Source organism: Lampetra fluviatilis, chromosome 34 (assembly GCF_964198595.1).
Source record: "Lampetra fluviatilis chromosome 34, kcLamFluv1.1, whole genome shotgun sequence".
Taxonomy (NCBI): Eukaryota; Metazoa; Chordata; class Hyperoartia; order Petromyzontiformes; family Petromyzontidae; genus Lampetra; species Lampetra fluviatilis.
In genome coordinates this window covers 10,428,799-10,448,502 of record NC_136308.1, presented here as the reverse complement: position 1 = coordinate 10,448,502, position 19,704 = coordinate 10,428,799, and the positions used below count along the sequence as shown (strand labels likewise).

The window sequence follows — 19,704 nt, the reverse complement described above, 5'->3', positions numbered from 1 at the left end:
AGCTACTGGGAGGTGTAAAGCTGCAGATAGAAATAGGCAGTAAGGCTGTGTGTGAGAGGCAGCGGTGTGGCTGCCAAGAGTCGCAGGAGCGACGAGGAGGCGAGACAGCACGAGGCTGTCAGAGCTGCGGAGTAAGCAAGAGCGAGAAGAGCAGCAGCAATTACAGCCAAGGGGGCTGAGAGTGAGTAACAGCAGCGGAGCTGCTGTGGGGGCTACAGGAGCGACAGAGGAACAGAGGGGCTGCTGGTGGAGAAGAGAGAGACATCGGAGTCAGCACGGTGGGGACTAAGCAAAGAGGAGACAGCCGTGTGGGTAATACAGTACGGACCAAATAAAGGACACTGAGCCAGAGATCGTGGTCGAATCCTTTATTACAAAAGTAATGAGGGCTCGGGGTGAGCATTTACATCATTAGACCTCCTTTGCCAGTACCAAGAAATAATAATAGGTTTTCCCCCCTTTTTTGGTACTGGCAAAGCAGGTCTAATGATGTAGATGCTCACCTCGAGCCCTCATTACTTTGATAGTGCATTGTCTTTGAGCTGTACGCCTTTTGGCGTCCTCTGGTCTAGCACCAATTGAGACGAGGCTCAAAAGAAAGCCGTCTCTGGTGTAGACCAATCAGTTTCAAGGACAATGCATATATTATCAGTGTGTTTTTTGTTTGCATTTTGACCACAAGTATTGTGGTTAATGCACACATGATTCCTTGAAAAAAGGTTTCAGTTTTGTTGCCAGACAAAAGGGGGAAAACCCTATTATCATAGGCAGTGAGTTTAAACTCTAAATTAAACCCCAGCAACTCAGCTCAGAGCTCTGATTAATGCAGTCAACGGTGAACCAAGGTCGACTAAACTCTTGACTTTAGAGGGCCGCGTTATGATAATGACCTGTTAAGTAGGATGCTCTCGTGGGCTATTATCTCACCCACATAATCAGCTTAACATTGACACGAAGTATGTCCCCATCAATATTAAAAAAAAGAAATGTCCGGTTTGCAGTGAAACACACACCACCACCATTCCCCAACAAGTACCGGTTATTGGTGGCATCACCACCGTGTTCGAGTCAAACCCGGTGCACAATGTTTGCTGCACATGTACAATTTTCAGACGATCAGTTGCCCAAAGCTTGGAAAATTCTGATCACTGCTGCCCCCCCCCACCCTGGTGAGCAACTGGGTTGATGCCTTCCAATCGGAGCGCAGGCAGAGGTCACATGGCCACTAGAGGTTGACCAATCATTGTTCAGTTAACGCACCTTTCGACAAGAGGTGTTTTCATTGGCCAGACGCAACTCGCTCACTCGATCAGGTGCCAGCAACGTTTTATGATTTTACTTTCGAATGGGGGTTTCTGCTTGCTCAATAATTACTGATAGGTAACTATTGATAAGCCATAAATAAATAATGTTAAATTTTTATTTTATCAAAGTGCAATCTCAAATTCATTTTACTCTCTCTGGCCTCGACATCATTTGCTTTGAGGAAGGGCCATTGTCCGAAACGTCACCGATTGTATTTTTCCCTTTTTGAGGCCGCGATGTAACCAACAAACGTGTTGAGTTTTCCCATCACTCTCATGGTTTAGTTTGATTTTGTTTAACCACGGCAGAATTCAAGAGATCAGGATAATCTTATTCGCTAGTGGCCCTGAGTCACCAAACTTGTTTTTAAATACGTAAAGCAAAGTTCAGCAAGGAAACATAATAACAGCAACATTATCATAATCATATCAGGACGAACTGGGTATAAGCAAAATAGAATTACCGTGCAAATACATCTTAATATCAGAAGAAGAAATATGTCTTCTGATGTAATTTGGCTTGGTGAAATTACTTTCACAGCGTTGAGAGTACAATTACGTGACAGAATACTTGACAAGAGAATCAAGGAATGCAACTTCACTGTTAGGTATGCCACGCTTGGCTTCATGCGGGATATATCGCCAAGGAATGGAATGCATCAGAGATGACACAACACCAGTGAGACTGAGTGATGAATTCAGCTTGTGTGTCACGCACTCGGTGGATTAGTGCATCGCAAGATCGTGAGAAGTGGCGTCGGGCTGAGGAGCTCTTCATCCAACAGTGGGCTGACCATGGATGATGATGACGACGACCATGACAGAGACTGAATAAATACACAGGTGGCGTTTGACTTCTAAATTGGGGGGGGGGCAGGGGTTCGCTTTGTCCCTCATATTATGAATCGCGGGTGATATCATTTATTTATGTTTGATCTTAATTGTAAACTACTGAAAACAAATTAATAAAGGTGCCCAGTTGGGGAGGGGGGGGGGGCAATGCCCCCCTCGGTGCCCCCCCCCCCCAAATCCCGCCCATGGATATACTGTTTATATATCAGTGTATCTTCATCAACTGGTAAATATCATCTCTGCCAATGCCAAAGCATGCTACTTTCAGTTGCTTCGGGGTAAATCCCAGTCCAACAACATTAGTCGGTCCAGCCATTGTGCGTCTGCTGGGTCGCGGCGATAACGGCTGGCCGAGGTTTCCCAGAAATTGTGGAAGTGCCGTCCACATTCTCAACCCCCCCCCCCTGGCCAACCCGAAGCGGTTTTGGCAGTTTGAGCTGGAACTTGGCAAGCAGGTCTGGGCAGAGTGAGGGCCATGCGCGGGCCAAACATTACGCAGGGAGTGGAAGTCAATAATGGAAAATTCATTTCTCAACTGAGCATTTGAAGCCTCGATGCTCTTATCTCCCCTTCACAACCCTGATTTGAGCCAGTGACGGAAATTCTACATTTTCCTGTGGTGAATGTGAGTCTGTTCAGAAAAAAAAACGCTGTTGACTTCCCTACAAAAGTGTGATAATTAATGTTATCGATCCCGTGGGAAGGGACGCTAGCCCCAACCAGGATGTGAACTCGCAACCTTTCCAACCGCCAGCCCCTTGCTTTGCCGCCAGGGCCACGTGTGGCGTTTCACTCTATGAGGCATTGAATGGTGAATCAACGATGACAATCAATTCTTACAATGCGTGCATTGATGCGTGTGTAAGAATGATTCACAATATGTTGCATTCTTCTGCACTGTATCTTCCCTTTCACCACCCCTCCCACACCCCTTTGCCTCCCTCCTCCCCCCTTTCCTCCTCCATTCCGCTCTGGGGTCACCCTTGAACGAGCTCCTTGGCTCAAAGGGCCCCTATACCCCGATCTTAACGGTTATGCAAATTCATCTCCTAACAGGTACATTTAAAAACAAGTAATATGCAGCGAACGAGACAGAAGACAAATGAGACGGCACGAACGAGGGGAAATAAGCATGGGTTCTTGATCGGATCGATCGACGGAATTGTGGGGGAGGGAGGTGATTACAAACGAATCAGTACGAAGGCAGGCGATGTAAAAACGAGATAAAGTCAGAGTCTATTCTTAACCGGATTAAATATACATGTTTTTTATTTTACCAGGTAAGACCCACTGAGCTATATAGATCTTTTTCAGAAGCGACCTGGCCACAATTTATAGCTCAACAAAGTGGCTTATGGCGTGGGATTTTATAGCAGCCAAAAAACGCGTGTTTGTAAATGTGGAGGGAAAAACCGGAGGACCCGGAGGAAAATGCACGCGACCACTGGGAGAGAGACACGCAAACTCCAAATATATAGCAGCAGGTGTCAGCGTCGGGATCAAACCCACGACCTCCTGCGTACCAGGCGAGGTAGTTAACATCTCCTAGCCACCGTGATGATGATGATGAGACAGAGAGACATGCAAACTCCAAATATACAGCAGGTGTCAGCGTCGGGATCAAACCCACGACCTCCTGCATACCAGGCGAGATAGTTAACATCTCCTAGCCACCGTGATGGTGATAATGAGAGAGAGACACGCAAACTCCAAATACACAGCAGGTGTCAGGGTCGGGATCGAACCCACGACCTCCTGCATACCAGGCGAGGTAGTTAACATCTCCTAGCCACGGTGGCACCCCAGAATTGGGGAGACGCTGGATAATTAATGCCAATGGCACCTGACTGTACATGTGCACTCTCACATCCCGCACAGAATCTTTCGTCGAAGTTACATTTCACATCTCCAAACGCGTCGATATGTTTCTTTTTCTCACTCGGGATTATTCTTTCATGAGAACCGCGGGGACGCCGCGCCCACGTCGCTGATGAAAGTATCCCAGGAATTTGTTCGCTGGGCGAATGGGGGCAAATTTAATCGCCATGACAACAACGGGAAGGCAAGGCTCAGCTGATGCCAACGGACAAAAATAACAACATCATTAGCGTCGTCGGAGAGAATATAAATAACGAAATAAATAAGCAGACAATATGTCTTATCGTCCGCTTATTATTGTAATATAATTTTGCGTCGAACTCGGGCCCCGGAGTGTAACGAGCGGGTCCTTGTCTGTAAGACCGACAGTTCGCCAGCATTGATTGAAGCAAGCCTGACTCTGCTGATGAGACGCCACGTGTCAAAACCAGCCCAGAGTATTGCTTGCCTTGAAGCAATGCTGCTGGCAACACAAGCAGCCACCTTCAACGACACCGAGTGCACCTTGACAGGGACCCAAACACCGCCGTGGAGGGATATTTCCGGAAATGCAGGCTCAGGCCAAACGCCCACAAAACAACGGTCCCCGCATTCCATCTCTAGAACGGGAACGCTTGGCGCGCACCTTGAGAGTGCCTTTTTTTATTGCGACGAACACCGCACAACGTGACCCCCCCCCCCCACTGCGACCAATCCTAGAGAGAGAAGCTGGACCCGCGGGCCGACATTTCCACGACCAAGGCGAAGGCAATGTTCAACCTGGTCCACAAGCTGGGCCAAGCACACAAAGCTGGGGTGGGGAAGCACCAGCATCGGAGCCGCGGACACCAGCGACGGCTCCGCTCGTGTGCTCGCGAGCCAAGCACTGTGCAGCACCGGTATGGATCAGAGAAGTAGCCACACTCGACTTGCTGATGTCCAACTGCACACGTGGTGATACACCACTGGCACCCCAGAGTCAAACCCCAGCGCGCTCGCTGGCTCCCCGTGTTGTCATGCAAGCGAATGGTGGGAAACGTGCATCGCCCCCCTCCACCTGGAGGATCTCAATCAAGTCCCCTCACCAGCCGCCGCCTGAAGTCACGCAGCAAGGCCCTTTATGGACCCACGCGCTTAACCTTCAACAATGCGACGAAAATCCCGATGATGATGATAATTATTTAAAAGCCGAATGGAGTTTACAAGAAGTCGTGAACGATCCGACGACGCGGAAGATCCGTGGCCTCGATCTTCCACGAAGTTAATGGGCCACAATCCTCAACTGCGTCCACTGCACTAACCATGGACAGATGCAGACACTTGACGCACAAATGGGAAATTTACTAATCTCAGGTGAGCGACTGTGGCCACCCAGAACAGAAACCATGGAACGAACATGCAACGGCTCAATGGCCGATTCACACGCACGAATAAGGAGGCATCGTCACGTAGCGATGCAACGCTCCGCTCCTCCTGACGCAATCATCTGGCTCAACCACCTCAATGACAAATTAGATGTATTGCTCTGCACTTACGTAGGCCATGCCGGTGAAATTAACGTTTGCTGAAATTACACAACTCCCAGAAGGGTTGTGTAAGTAATATTGTTGTTGCTGATATTGTTATTTTATATTGCCAGATATGGGAAAGAGACGTACAGTCTGCTCGTTCGTGTAGCGATGAAGCCTTGTCCAGTGCAGTATTTACAAGTTGGAATGTAGACCCCCAGCCAGCGGTTGCATAACGTTAGGAAATACCACTGCGCCCTTCGCTCTCAGCGCTTGGCACCAACGCTGCACAGAGAGGGCGGTGACGGGGAGGTGGCGGCTGTGGATGCGACCGGAGACACGCAGAAGAAGCAATCATCATCCCTGCAGTCACGAAAGCTTTAAATCAAAATTTCGACCTTCTCTCGTCTCATCAGCCAAATCCGGCGTGCTGGTTTGTCATATGTCCAGATGCTGCAACCATATTTTCCGGAGCACCCGGAGAAAACTCATGCGTGTGAAGGAGCAACACTCTATCCTGCACACAGCTGCAACAGGTCAAAGTGCACATTTTGCTGTACCTCCTCCTGGCGAGCCCTGGCTTATCACGTCCCCACTGCCCACCCACGGGTAGGGAGATTCACAACATCAGTGCGGTGATCCACCAACCCTCGCTGCTGCCTCCACAGTGCTGGGTTACAGGCCACATGAGCAGCCACTACCAACTCCCTTGCTGCGCTTACACATGTCAGTTACTGCACTTAAATCACCCTCGTAATAGGAGAGGGCTTTCCACAACACCCGGCCGGGTGTATAATGATTTTTTCTAAACTTTGCTTTTATAATTCTAACCTTATTCTCATACATTTGATATTTTACTGCTGCATGTGCTCGATGCTGCTCGTGTTGCGATGCTATTTTAGCGGCAATTAGTATTACCGTTGTTACTTCCATAACATACATACACGCCCATGTATCTCCCCTACCTCCCCCCTTTCCCTGTTCACAACCCCTCAATATATGTAGCCAGTGGCCACCACTGCTTGCTTGTGTATACACCACCTGTGCATGCCACCTTTATTGCCCCCGTGCCTAAAGCTATATGGAACCATAAATTCCCACACAACTCTTTCAATGCACAATTCTGCCCGCGGCAAGAGTTTGCTGGCGATGTGCAGGGCGCCAGAAATCGCCGGAAATCTCTGGCTGCCAAGGATTTTCTGACCTCCCCCAGAATGTTTAAAACCTGGTCGTGGGGACTATGTTACGACGGTCAGTCCAGCCGTGCATGGCACTGCACCGTGACTGTCCGAACCCCGGTCCTTGCGACCCCGCTACGTTTGCAATGCCAATTGCGTTATTCCGCGCCACACGAGCCTGATGATTGCTAAACGCGTCCCGCGTGAAGGAGTGCTGACAGAAATTGAGAGACAGCCCTTGAGTGTGTGCAAGTGTGGGTCCCACGCGATCTAAAGAAAACCGATTCAAACTCAGCTAACGACCGCGCGCGTGTGTGTGCGCGTGCCTGTGTTACAAGTAGTGTAGCGGTGAGCGTGCTGCGCTACGAACCTGGCGACACGGGTTAGATTCCCGCTCACGGCCAACACCTCCCCTAGGTCGACTCAGCCTCAAATGAGTACCTGGTGCGGTGTGTAAACATCGCCACTTGGGAGACAAAGGTGCTGGCCACCCACCCGCCTCGTGTGCTGTGCCGGCCTTCAAAGATGCCTGCTAACAGCACTTGCCCAAGCAGTTTGTTAAGGCTATATGAGGGATCTTTGTCTTTGTGTCACACGTGACACACGTAACACAAAGAATACTGATTTTAATTACAGTAGAGATATTGTGCGTTTAGCTGTCCATGTGGGCCCCATATAAACTAATCAATTTTTTTAAATTTTGCAGGTAAGGCCCACTGAGATATTCGCTTATTTTTCAGAAGCAACCTGACCACAAATGATAGCTCAACAAATTGGCTTATCACATGGAAATGTAGAGCAGCCAAATACGCTAAACGCATGTTTTTAAATTTAGAGGGAAAACCGGAGGACCCTGAGAAAAACCCATGCGACTACGGGGAGAACATGCAAACTCCAAATATACAGCAGCCTTCAGAGTCGGGATCGAACCTACAAACCCACGACCTCCTGCATACCAGGCAAGGTAGTTAGCATGATGTAGTAAGCACCCTCAATTTGATTCGGTGGTGTATAGATCAATAATCAGGCTTGCACAGCACGTAATGACAACTTGCAGTTGAATTGACAATACTGGTAAATGTAGAAAGATGGATCACAGTCGGGCAAATCACTGAAAAAAACATTTTTGTTGCTTAAAGGAAAACCCAGAATTCATGCAAGGCTGCTTGAACTTTCACAGAGTCTGCCGGAACACTCTGCACGGAATATCTGCATGTCCCCAAAAGCAGCGTGACCCATTTCAGAGCGCACGGAGTGTACAGGGCTTCCAGAGGGAGCGTGCGCGCGTAACAATTGACGACTTCCACCGCGAATTGGGCACAACACAGTGCAGAAGTGCTCAGATGTCTTGGTACGATACGACACAATATCCATTATCACAATATGCCAACTGTCGCAATATCAGATTCCGATTCCGCTGTAACAACATTTCACATTTTTATTTAAATTCACAGAGCCTGCCTCATAGCTAAACGTACGGACTTCTTGATCATCTATGCAGACTATCACCAAATATCCGGGCATTTTTGCATGATTATTAAATTGTCCCTAAACAGCTTGACACATTTCAGAGTGTACAAACGTAATGTACAGAGAGTCTGCACACACAGAGCACGCTCAGAGTGTACAGGCAGAATGACGGGCGACTTCCCACCCTGCGTTGGTAGAATACAGCGGTTGCTGGATGTCTCTGACATGAGTTCTGATGTGCTCCGAGGAGGCCCATCGGCTCTACGCACTGCGAGCGGTCGGGTCGCCGTTTCAACGGCCGTATGGCGAGATATCGGACCGGTGCCCTCTACGTCGCATGTCCAGCGTGCTGACCGTCCACACCGTGGCAGCGTCCGATACTGCCACGCGTCATCTTGCTCTCGTACTGCCAGATCGCAAGAAAGCCATTGCTAGCAGCACCCAGCGAGCGCGGGGAGCAGAAGGGGAAAAAAATATATATTCCAGGAGCATTCATCATCACCGTCTGCCCAGGTGGCCATGACCCATTTTCCTCCACGTTTCCGCTGCGCTTTGGGGGGAATTCCCTTCCTCCATCCACAACTGCCCACACACGCTCGCCGGAGACAGTGTGTTCCTTGGCCCCAATGCCCTGGGTTTATTAAAGACTGGTCCGCTGTTACAGGGGTTTTAAAATAAATATATATAAGCTGTCAATTAAACGATAATGGAATTACGGATTGAAATACAGAATCTGACAGTCACATAAAATCTAATCTAAATTATTTTGGTAATTTTCCTCCAAAATATCACGAGCCGAAAAATCTATTCGTGTAACTCGCACAGCGAGTGCAATCCGTTGTGTCCGAGAATGACCCGCGGAAGCAGATACCACAGAGCTACCCCTAGGATCCCTCCAAGTGACCTCTGGTCCACACAGTAGAGGGCAGCACTTTCCCACTCGCTCTGTGTGTGGTAGCAACGTTCGTCGCATGGCATTCAAACTGAGATTTTAACTCGCCAGAGCTGGAATTCAACCAATTTAAGTGCAGTACCAAATTGTATGCGTTGTTATTATTACGTTCAGTCATTGGTGACCGAGCTGAGACTATCAGCTCTCTACACTTAAGAACCTGGCTTAATCACTGGTGGCTGCCTGCATTCAAACTCAGGATCACAGCGGTGTCGGCTCAGCGCTCTGACCCCACGAGCCACTTCCGAAAAATCACATAAATTAACGCACGTGTCATATTCACGGTTATGGTTGATAAAAAAATAAATATCTGGTGCAATACACACAACAGCCGTGTCATCGCCGTGTCTAACATGCCGATAGTGTTTTTGCAATTCTGTCACTGTGGATTGTTTGCGATAATAAATATGTATAAACGTCTATGCCACCCATCATCATTATCACCAGCCAATCCACTGCTGCACGAAAGCTGCAATCTCTCACGATCCTCCAAGGCAATACTCGACCCAGGACCTGCACACATTTCTCCCGCTCCATCTCCGCGGCGGACACGCTCTCAGGCGTGCCCCGTTCCTGGCCTGCCGCCGCTACATCGTAAAGTCTTGACCGTCTTTTCTCGCGACGTGTACCGCCCAAGCCCACTTGTGCTAGCGGTTGGAACGATGTCGTTAACCCGCGCGTACATTCTCATGATCTGTGCGTTTCTCTCTCTATCTCCCAGTGCCATTCCAAGTCCACGACGTATCTCATATGCCCGTGTGACGGTCTTGTAATTCCGTTCCCGTGGAATTGCCCGCAGACATACACAGGAGGCTGGTGCACGCACATAAATAAAGCCCACATAATTGCCATGACTAATGTGCCTGGATAGTGGTCTTGTTATACCGTTACCATAGAATTGCCCATATACTGTACATACGTATGTACGTATGTTGAACTTCTATCGCACCGTACGTAGCCAACCGTGTTAATCGGAGGTGCAGACAAAGTGTACAACAATAACATGAATTGTCGTGGGTTCTATGTATCTATTTTTTTTTAAAATAAAAGCACGTGCAATATCAAATGTAACCATGATTTGATTTAGCTAACAAAAAAAATAACCACAATGATTCTGATATTTGCCGAAACATCCCAAATGCTGAACGATTACCTGCAAATTGCTCGATTGGGATTACGTGCGTGGCAACATTGCCACCCTCCTGACAAAACTTGGCGTCCTCTTGGGACTTGCCGAGGCTCTCCTGAGTAAAACGAGCGTCGTAAAATAACAACAATAATCATAATTGTATGTTCGAACGCATCGGTGCAGAGCTGGATGTGAGGCGTGCTGATGTGGACTTCTGTTCGGCAGTGGAGCTGCGCCTGAGCCGAGGGTGGAATCCTCAAGACCCGCATCTCTATACCCTGAGGATAGCTCAGGCAGGGGTCTGCAAGCTGCGATTCGTAGCTCTTTGGCCTCACCCCTCGTGGCTCTTTCGCTGACCCTCTCACGGGCAGCCGTTTTTTAAAGTCAAAAACAATTTCGATTTAAAGCTTTCGTGACTGCAGGGATTCATCTTCTTGGTTCTTTCGGTAAAGTCACGTAGAAGGGAAGTAATAAAATAATAAAAATAAAACATAATAAAATAATTCTCACGACGTTTCGGACACAACGCAAGCAGCCGTCCTCAGGTGAAGAACATGTCTGTCGATGTTTTATTTTTATTATTTTATTACTTCCCTTCTACGTGACTTTACCGAAAGAACCAAGATGAGTTAAAAACAAATGAAATCCTAAACATCATTTAACGCAGAGATAATAAGCAATGTATTAAATCTGACATGGATTGGGTCACTGTGGGATGTCTTGGTGGCGATGAAATGTACAACAGTCAAACTGCGTTGTTAATGAATACCTAAGGGTGACAAACACTGATTAGGCACAGTTTATTCCATCGCCTATTTTGTGTTTTTTAAAGTCAGAATGTGTGTCATTATCTCCTGTACACCCCCTGTTGCTGCTACTGCTGTGTGTTGTGTACAAGTGGCTCTCTCTGCGTGCCAAGCGGCTCTCGAACTATTTGGGTCAAAGACAAAAAAAATGTCTCTTCGTCTTTGAAAGGTTGTCCACCCCTGCTATAGATGGAAAGTAAATATATACTTTCACTCATTGTTTAGAATGTTCTAACTTTTTGTTGTTGTTGTCGAGTGTTAACGCGATTGGCGCCGACGCCTGTAAACAAATATAAAATTGATTTGATGCCACGCGTCTCTTCCCCCCCTGTCAGAATAATTAGCCACGTCACAAATACTCTTACTTGACATTCCTATTTGTCACCGGCTGAGGTGACTTTTGTGTTTGCGCCATCACGCCAACATGACCAAAGACCGCATGCACACACCGTTGGCCAGATTTTATCTTTATTCCTACATCAAACCACACACACGCACGTTCAAATGCTCAAGGTTTTGTTTTCCCCTGCGTCATGAACCCTCGCGACGATAGTTCGATTCGGGCTTGTGGCTAAGGTGAGGGGCGAGTGAAACCTGAATAAACTCGCCCCGACCAGCCAGCGTGCGGAGGTATCGTTAAACAACCAACAAGCCTCGTGTCCGTTCATGGCCCGTAGAAGTAGATAGGGGCGTCCATAAATGACGTCACGCGATTTTGGACGATTTTTGAGCCCCCCCCCCTAGTCACACGGCGTCACAAAAAGTCAGACCCCCCCTCAAATACGACGTCACAAAGCTCTGCCCCCCCCCCCCCAAATAAAACATGCTTCAAATCGCTTTAAACTATTGTCATTGTAGTGCGTATTTAATGTGGCGCTGCACTCTGATGTTGTCGGAGAAAACATTTATGAAAAAGTCTATTTAATGAAGTAGAACGTGTTGTCTATATTTATTTAAAGTTGCGCATTTTGATGTGACGTCACATTTCTCAACCCCCCCCCCTCGTCACACATCGTCACAAATGTCTGACCCACCCCCCCTTAGGCCCGTGACGTTATTTATGGACGGCCCCATATCAGGAAACTACATCTGAGAACCCTTCAAGTGAGCTTTCTTCCACTCAGTAGGAGACAGCAGTTTCCCACCCTCTCTGCCACTTGAGAGCGACGTTCAATGCATGACGGTCAAACGAATATATATATAGTTTTTACTCTAAAATTTCAGACCTGGAAATGAGCTAAATTAAGTGTACACACATACTCTTTGGTTCTTTCGGTAAAGTCACAAGCGCTTGTGTTGCGCCCGAAACGTCGTGATTTATTTTATTTTATACCCACGTGACTTTACCGAAAGAACCAAAGAGTATGTACACACATCTCTTTTTTACGTGATGAGGTTTTTTGGGGGGGGCAATTCCATTCATAACGGTCAGCCTTCATGCGGAAGGAGACCAGCACGCGTACGAGAACGCGTGAGATCCAGCATCGCCATCTCCTCTCCACGCTACCTACAGCTGGCAAGCTCCTGGTGCAGGTCACCCGTCCAAATTTCCAACCAAGCCCAACTCCGCTCAGCGTCTGAGATTCGATAAGATCGGGCACATTCAGGACAATTTCGTCTTCATCTCCGGTACAGTACGTTCGGCGCTTCACTGCAGCAGTCGACGGGGCTCTCTTGACAAATATTTCCGGATCTGGCACACATCCTGAAGTCACCCTCACTCTGGCTGTGAATCACGTGCCCTTTCCACCAGCGGCCCACACAATATTGAACGGGACATTAAGCCTGGAGTATATACTATCAACCATAACCGATTCGCAACAGAGATGTCCTCCCCTCCACCTCTCTTCTATTCTCAACGAACCTCCCACATTTCGTGGCTGTGCTCGTGAGAGCAAGCGAGATGCAGAGCACGCGGTTTACGAACCTGTATTGCCAATGGAAACCACCAACAGACAACACGCAGAGCGACTTACGTCTGCACAGGTCGATACACGCACAAGCGGCGTTTGAGCAAATCACCCGGAATCGCGCCCGGTATCGCTGTATTTCTTAAGCACACACAAACAAACGCGTGCCCAAACACGTTGACACAGGATTAAAGCGAATTCCTGGGCCATGATCTATCCACTGCTGGATGGAGGCCTCCCCAAACCACCCCCGATGGCCCACGGTCTCGCGATGCGAGAATCCATCCAAAGAGCTGCGCGCGATCTCATTTCGTCGCTCCGTCTCCGCGGTTGCCGTGGACGTCTTCTCGGGCGTGTTCCATCCTTTGCCTGCCACTCTGTCGTTAGTCTCGACCGTTGGCCATCATCTCTGCCAAAGACGTTTTCTGCCCAAGTCGATGTTAAAAACGTTGGGCCCCCATTGTGGGCTCCCCTCCACAAAATAGCGGGGCGGGGGGGGGGTGAAATCATATGATTTAACACACTTAGAGAAGAGTTAGAAAGCTCACATTGGGCACACATGTAGTCGAGCTGAAGGAGGAGACGCACGTGAAGCACTTATCAGGTTCTATCAACTGCTGGACACGCCGGACAGACTCACCTGCAGGACACGCTCACCTCCACCTTGGTGGCGGGCGCGCTGGCTTGCAGGGGGTCAAAGTCCCCGATGGAGGCCACTCCACTGCTCGCCCCTTTCTTGTTCTCTGCCATGCCCTCCTCTTCACTGTGGAACTTGTTGCGAGAGGCGAGTGCCCGCGGAGGAGCGCCGAGGGTGGGGTGGGTCGGGTAGAGTTCAGTGGAGCGATTCACGGTGATCACTCAACCGCTGAGATGCGCGTCTGAGTCTCTGGACATCCGTGCGATGCCTCTCTGTCCGCACGCCTGTCTGTCTGTCTGTGTACTTGCCTCTGTCCGACTCTCTCTCTCTCTCTACCCCCTGTCTCTGTCCGCACGCGTGTCTGCCAGTCAGTCAGGCGAGGCTATCTGTCGGTCTGGAGGCTTGTCTCTCAGTGCGTCTGTGTACGTATGTCTATCTGTCTGTCCGTCTGTCTGTTCGTTCGTCTGTTTCTCAGTGCTTGAGCGCGTGTGTCTCTCCGCTTGTGTGTGTGTCTCTGTAGTCTGTGTGCGTGTGTGTTGTCTGTGTGTCTGTAGTCTCTGTGTGTGTGTAGTCTGTGTGTGTCTGTAGTCTGTGTGTGTAGTCTGTGTGTGTCTTTAGTCTGTGTGTGTAGTCTGTGTGTCTCTGTAGTCTGTGTGTGTCTCTGTAGTCTGTGTGTGTGTCTGTAGCCTGGGTGTGTCTCTGTAGTCTGTGTGTGTCTGTAGTCTGTGTGTCTCTGTAGTCTGTGTGCGTGTGTGTAGTCTGTGTGTGTAGTCTGTGTGTCTCTGTAGTCTGTGTGTGTGTCTGTAGTCTGTGTGTGTAGTCTGTGTGTCTCTGTAGTCTGTGTGTGTGTCTGTAGTCTGTGTGTCTCTGTAGTCTGTGTGCGTGTGTGTAGTCTGTGTGTCTGTAGTCACTGTGTGTGTGTAGTCTGTGTGTGTGTAGTCTGTGTGTGTCTTTAGTCTGTGTGTGTGTAGTCTGTGTGTGTGTAGTCTGTGTGTGTCTCTGTAGTCTGTGTGTGTGTCTCTCCGCCCGTCTCCGTCTCCCCCGTCCGTCTGCAAGTCTCTCGGTCTCACTCTTCGTCCGCCGAACCTCCCCGGTCTAGCCCTCCGCCGCGTGTGTGAGTGTGTGCGCGTCTCTCCCCCTCGCTATCTCCCAGACTGTCTGTCAGTCGTGGGCACGCCGCCTGCTCTCTTCCGGGCGCTGCCTCGCGCCGCTCACGAGCCAGGAGCGCGTGTGCTTCCCAGAGAGTGATGTCAGAGCCAGGCTCGGCTTGCAGAGGCGGAAAAAGGAAGTCTCCAGCTATACCCACTGTGGTCACAGGCAGCACGGGGAAGGAGAAGGAGGAGGAGGAAATGCTTTTGATTACAACAAAGAGCCCGGGCTTAATAATCACAATTAGGAGGAGCAGCATGCATCGTCGCCGACTGAGAGGGGCTGCTGGGTTGTTGTGAGCACAGGGGGGCGTTCTGCTCCGGTTCGTATCTCGCGTGCTCTGCCGTTCCAGAGGAGCTCGCTGAACAGCGCTTGACCCGGAGAAGTCTCGGCACGAATCTACGGCTGGGAGGGATGGGTGGTGGGGGGGTGTTTGCCTTCTTGTAACCAATCCACTGCTGGATGAAGGCCTCCCCACGTCGCTTGTGTCCGTGAAGGGGGGTGTGAGACCACACAAGGGGTGTCTTTATCTTTGGTGGCGGTGATGATGATGATGGAAGAGACTAGGGGCGGAGTAGCAGCGAAAGGGAGGGGAACACACCCCGAACGGAAGTGTCACCGCGGAGACGGAGCGATGAAGCCAGCTCGTGTTGCAGATGGCGAGATGGATCGTTGACTCCTGTCGCTGCCATTCCATTGCCGGTCTTACACGAGTGATATTTGGTCTCCGTGGACCGTGATGGATGGCGGTGGTGGCCTTCAATTCAGCAGTGGACAAATCATGGCTGATGATGATTCTCATTTTTATTTATCATAGTGACGAGGTTGGGGTGGGTGGGTAGGTGGAGGATGTATTATACTATGTAACTCGATTTTTGTTCCTGGGTAGGAAGTGTTATTTCGTATTTGCTGATGCCTAAAAAGTATAGAAAATGGCTGTTATTCCCTACAAACTTTGCTTTAGTGACCAGGACAGTGATATTTTTGAAAATTACCTATTTTCAATTAGAAAACGGCCACATTTGTGTCTTTTTGTTCACATAAAGTAAAAAAACAGCAACATATGAATCAAAATTAACATGTTTTTATACTAAAGTAATACAAAAATGACTACAAAAGATTTAGAAGTGAGTAGTTTTTCGAGATTGTTCCTCCCCACAGAGAACTCGGTCCGCTGTGGCCAGTCCCACCTGTGGTAGTGCGCATTGGTGTCTAAATCTTGTTTTAGTATAAATACATGTTGATTTTCATTCATATGTTGTTTTTTCTGACTTTATGTGAACGAAAAGATACAAATTCGCCTGTTTTATCATTGAAAATAGGTACGTTTCAAAATATCACTGTCCTGGTCACAAAAGCAAAGTTTGTGGGGAATAGTAGCCATTTTCTGTACTTTTGAGGCATAAGCAATTAGGAAATAACACTTACTACCCAGGATAAAAAAAAATTTGTTACACAGTGTTATCAATCTTTGGTGGCAAGGTTCATGTCACGAGGGAGTTGCAGATGAACTCAACACAACCACCCACGTGGTTAAACCGTGGGCGGTTGAATCGAGTGGGCATCGTGAGCCCGAGGGGTTAGAGGTCATTGCCAAGAGCAGGCGGGGTTTATCCTCACAGTCGTGAGGGGGGGGGGGGCTCTATCCTGAAGGGAGGGGGGCTTTGCCAATGCTGGAACCGGATGCGTGGGTTGCTCATGCGGTGGACGATTATCTGAACCGGTCCTGGGCCTTCCCTAGGTCAACTCAGCCTAAAATGAGTACCTCGTGCGGCGTGTTAACTTCGGCACTAGGGAGACAAAGGCGGCCGGGCGTGGTGTGGGCCACCCATCCCCTCGTATGTCGTGTTGGCTTAGATAGGTGCTCTAACAGCACTTGCCCTAAACAGGCCGTTAACATCCCGACAGTCGTTAAAGGCTTTTCAGGGGATCTTTATCTTTTAGAAAGCCGATTCAAATTAACTAACAATACATACGCTGACGATACGCCTCCACATATGTCCCTCAACACACAGAAAAATCCGTATTTTAACACATCCCATCAGCCACATGGCCTTCTAGGGAGTGCATAATTTCAGCAACATTGGATCAATACAAGCAAACCCCTGTAACGGATTCGTCATTGAGTGTCTCATCAGCAGCCAGCCTTGCTTGACCTAATGCTAGTGACTTGCCAGATAGATTTAGGGAAGGACCTCTGTGTGTGAGCGAATATCACACGTGACGTGGGGAGTGTCGATTCAAGCTAATGTCAACGTGGAGCGTGTTTTACCGATCATTCGGCGCGTGTGGCGTGCATTTTCATTCTTTTGTATTTGAACGGAGAAATATTGGTCAATGTGGAACAAGGCGGGGACATCCTGAAGTTCTACATTTATCCGAGTCTCGTGCACTGGCGCAGACGTACGATGTCCATCGTCAGTGAACCGATGCGCCTCCCACGTGAAATGTTGACGCTAAAGCAATTAAGTAGATATTGAAAGTCGTAGAGTCGAACCGACACAACGCATCCCCAGCGAAGCCAAGCACCCTCCGTTTGATCGCGCGCACACACAGAGAGCTTACACAATTATACACGGCGATCCGTTTATTTATATACCCCAGTGAATTCTAATACATATCCCCCTTCTCACCAGGCGATTGATTTAATATTGTGAAATCAATTGCTCCATCTATCTAAATCAGCTCGAGCTTCTCGTAAATGACGCCACCTCATGAGTGTGTCCACCCCCACTCGGCATCCCCCCCACCCTCCTCCCTACCGCCCCCGTGAAAACAGACGCCGTTCCTCTATGCAGCGGCGAGCTCATCATGTATGCACAATATGCTGAACTTCTTTCGCACCGTACGTAGCCAACCGGACTCATCCTCCCCCATCCTCATCTTTCCTGACCCTTTGGTACACTTTTTTCGGTCACTTTCCATCGTTTTCCTGGCATTTTCCCCGTTATTACTCTTATCTGTTCCCATCCACCGTTCCTTTTCTCCTTCCCATGCATTTCACCCTCAACTCTACTCACCTTTCTAGAAAAGTACAGATGGAAGGTTGAACCACGTGTCTGGAGAGCGTTAACGGATTGAATAATAAGTGAACAGTATTGAGATTGGTGGAGACACCAGGCTTTGGAGACATGTTTTCTTTTTACTGTATTTTTTTCTATATACTGTATTTTCTGCCTTTTAATTTCAGAAGGGTATTTACACATTTACAAACAACCCCGTACTTTGCCCCCTGTAGAGGCATTTCTACACTGATTATTGTTTTATGTTTATTGGTGATTTGCAAACGGTGATACAGCTTTTACTACCTGCTGAGCAATTGAAGCACAGGGGACAAATATTTTACCATTTATTTACTTTCCTACGACCAAATCACCCTGAACGCAACAGATTTCGTCAGATATCTGAAGCCACGCTGGGTTTAACCTGGTTAGTACATTGATGGTGTCAGGGTTAAATTGGCCACTGAATGATGTCCAGTTCGGGAGTAAGTGACACGTGACTGAGTAGCCACAGCCATAGCGAGAGGTCGACTGGATGCGGTGTGCTGGGTGAGAAACATTTTTTGGGCCGCTGACTTGGATAGATGCAGGGCTGTCCAGGGGGGGGGGGGGTCGGGGGGGGGGATGCGGGACCCCGGGCAACCCCCACCGTGTGAGCCCCTCGATGCCTTCAAACTCAACTGGAAGTATTACATCTGACACCGTGACGTTGAAGCGTGCCTCCACCCCCCCCCCCCAAGCGCGGGGCCCGGGGCAGTCGTCCAGATTCGCCGTACCCGAGGGACGGCTCGCGACGTATGCCATGGATGTGAGACTCTTGGTAATAGCAGGTGTTGCAGGCTTGGGCTTTGAAATGGCCAGCTGTACGGCGATAGATTCTCGAATCTCTCCGTGTGTAGATTCGAGTGTTATCCTCTTCGTGTGCGTGGTGGGTGTTCTCCGGTTTCCTCTGAGACGAAGCCCATAACTCAATTTACGGAAGGGACAGCAAGGCCTTCCCGAGTACTGGACATAATTGACATGATTACTTGCAAAAATAAGTTATGTAAAAAACATATATGACGTAACCTCAACGACGATGACGACATCTGTTACACCAGATTTCTATTTTTTTTTGCTCAAGTAAATGTTAAACATGTTTGAGCAAATGGATACTTAAAATGTATCGGCTTGGCATAAAATCCCTCACAAAAACAAATATGTACACATGCTTATCTTTATCTGCAACAAATGTATTCAGGAGAAGACGAAACATCATTATTATCAGTCATGATCAATCCACTGCTGGATGATGTAGGTATGTATCCCCAATAAGTCAGACATCTCTCACGATCTTAACGTGAACCTATTTTTTTTTTACAAGTGGGACTACGGTAAATTCGCTTTGAACTGCAACTCGGTAGAATGACAATCCGATTCCAATACGTTATACTGCAGTAGTTTTATCTTTTTATCACAGCTGGTGAAGCCGGCAAGAAAAACAAATCAGCGGCAAAAATAAACATTGACAAATGTAATGAGATTCGTTACCTTGAAAAAAAAAGAACTCCATTGGCAAACCAAAAACACATGAGCACCTCGTAAAGTCACCGCAGTGGAAGTATAGCGATTGCATGCCCGGAATTTAGTTACACTGACAAAATAGATTAAACTCTTTGATTATAATCCGAGCTATTGGTGGTGGGGGGAGGTGCGGAGAAGGGGGGATGGTGGCAGATAAAACAACGGCACAGATAACGCAAAACCACGTGCAATGTATGGGAATGTGCCCGTTGTATGCGTAGAGCGCGTTTATGGTTTGTTGAAGTCGTAGATTTACGCACGGACACGATCTGCGATTCCGTGGGTAAAGGCCCTCGTGCGAGCGAGGCGCATATAATCTAGGGACCAGACTGCGTGTGAGTTTTTTGTCTGTTTGTTTTTGTTTGAACAAACAAGCTTGCTTAAATC

At 48.5% G+C, this 19,704-nt stretch overlaps 1 protein-coding gene across 2 annotated transcripts in view; it reads right to left on the bottom strand.

Annotated features, from left to right (window-relative positions):
* Positions 1-15,141, bottom strand: part of LOC144944379 (copine-8-like) — an 86,983-nt gene extending 71,842 nt beyond the window's left edge. The window contains exon 1 of one of the 2 annotated variants that reach the window (XM_078872492.1): positions 13,607-15,141. In XM_078872492.1, the coding sequence (XP_078728618.1) occupies positions 13,607-13,716 (110 nt within the window). In that variant the 5' untranslated portion in view covers positions 13,717-15,141. The remainder of the gene's footprint in view (positions 1-13,606) is intronic. The other variant, XM_078872493.1, reaches the window with a different exon arrangement.
* Positions 15,142-19,704: the final 4,563 nt, after the last annotated feature.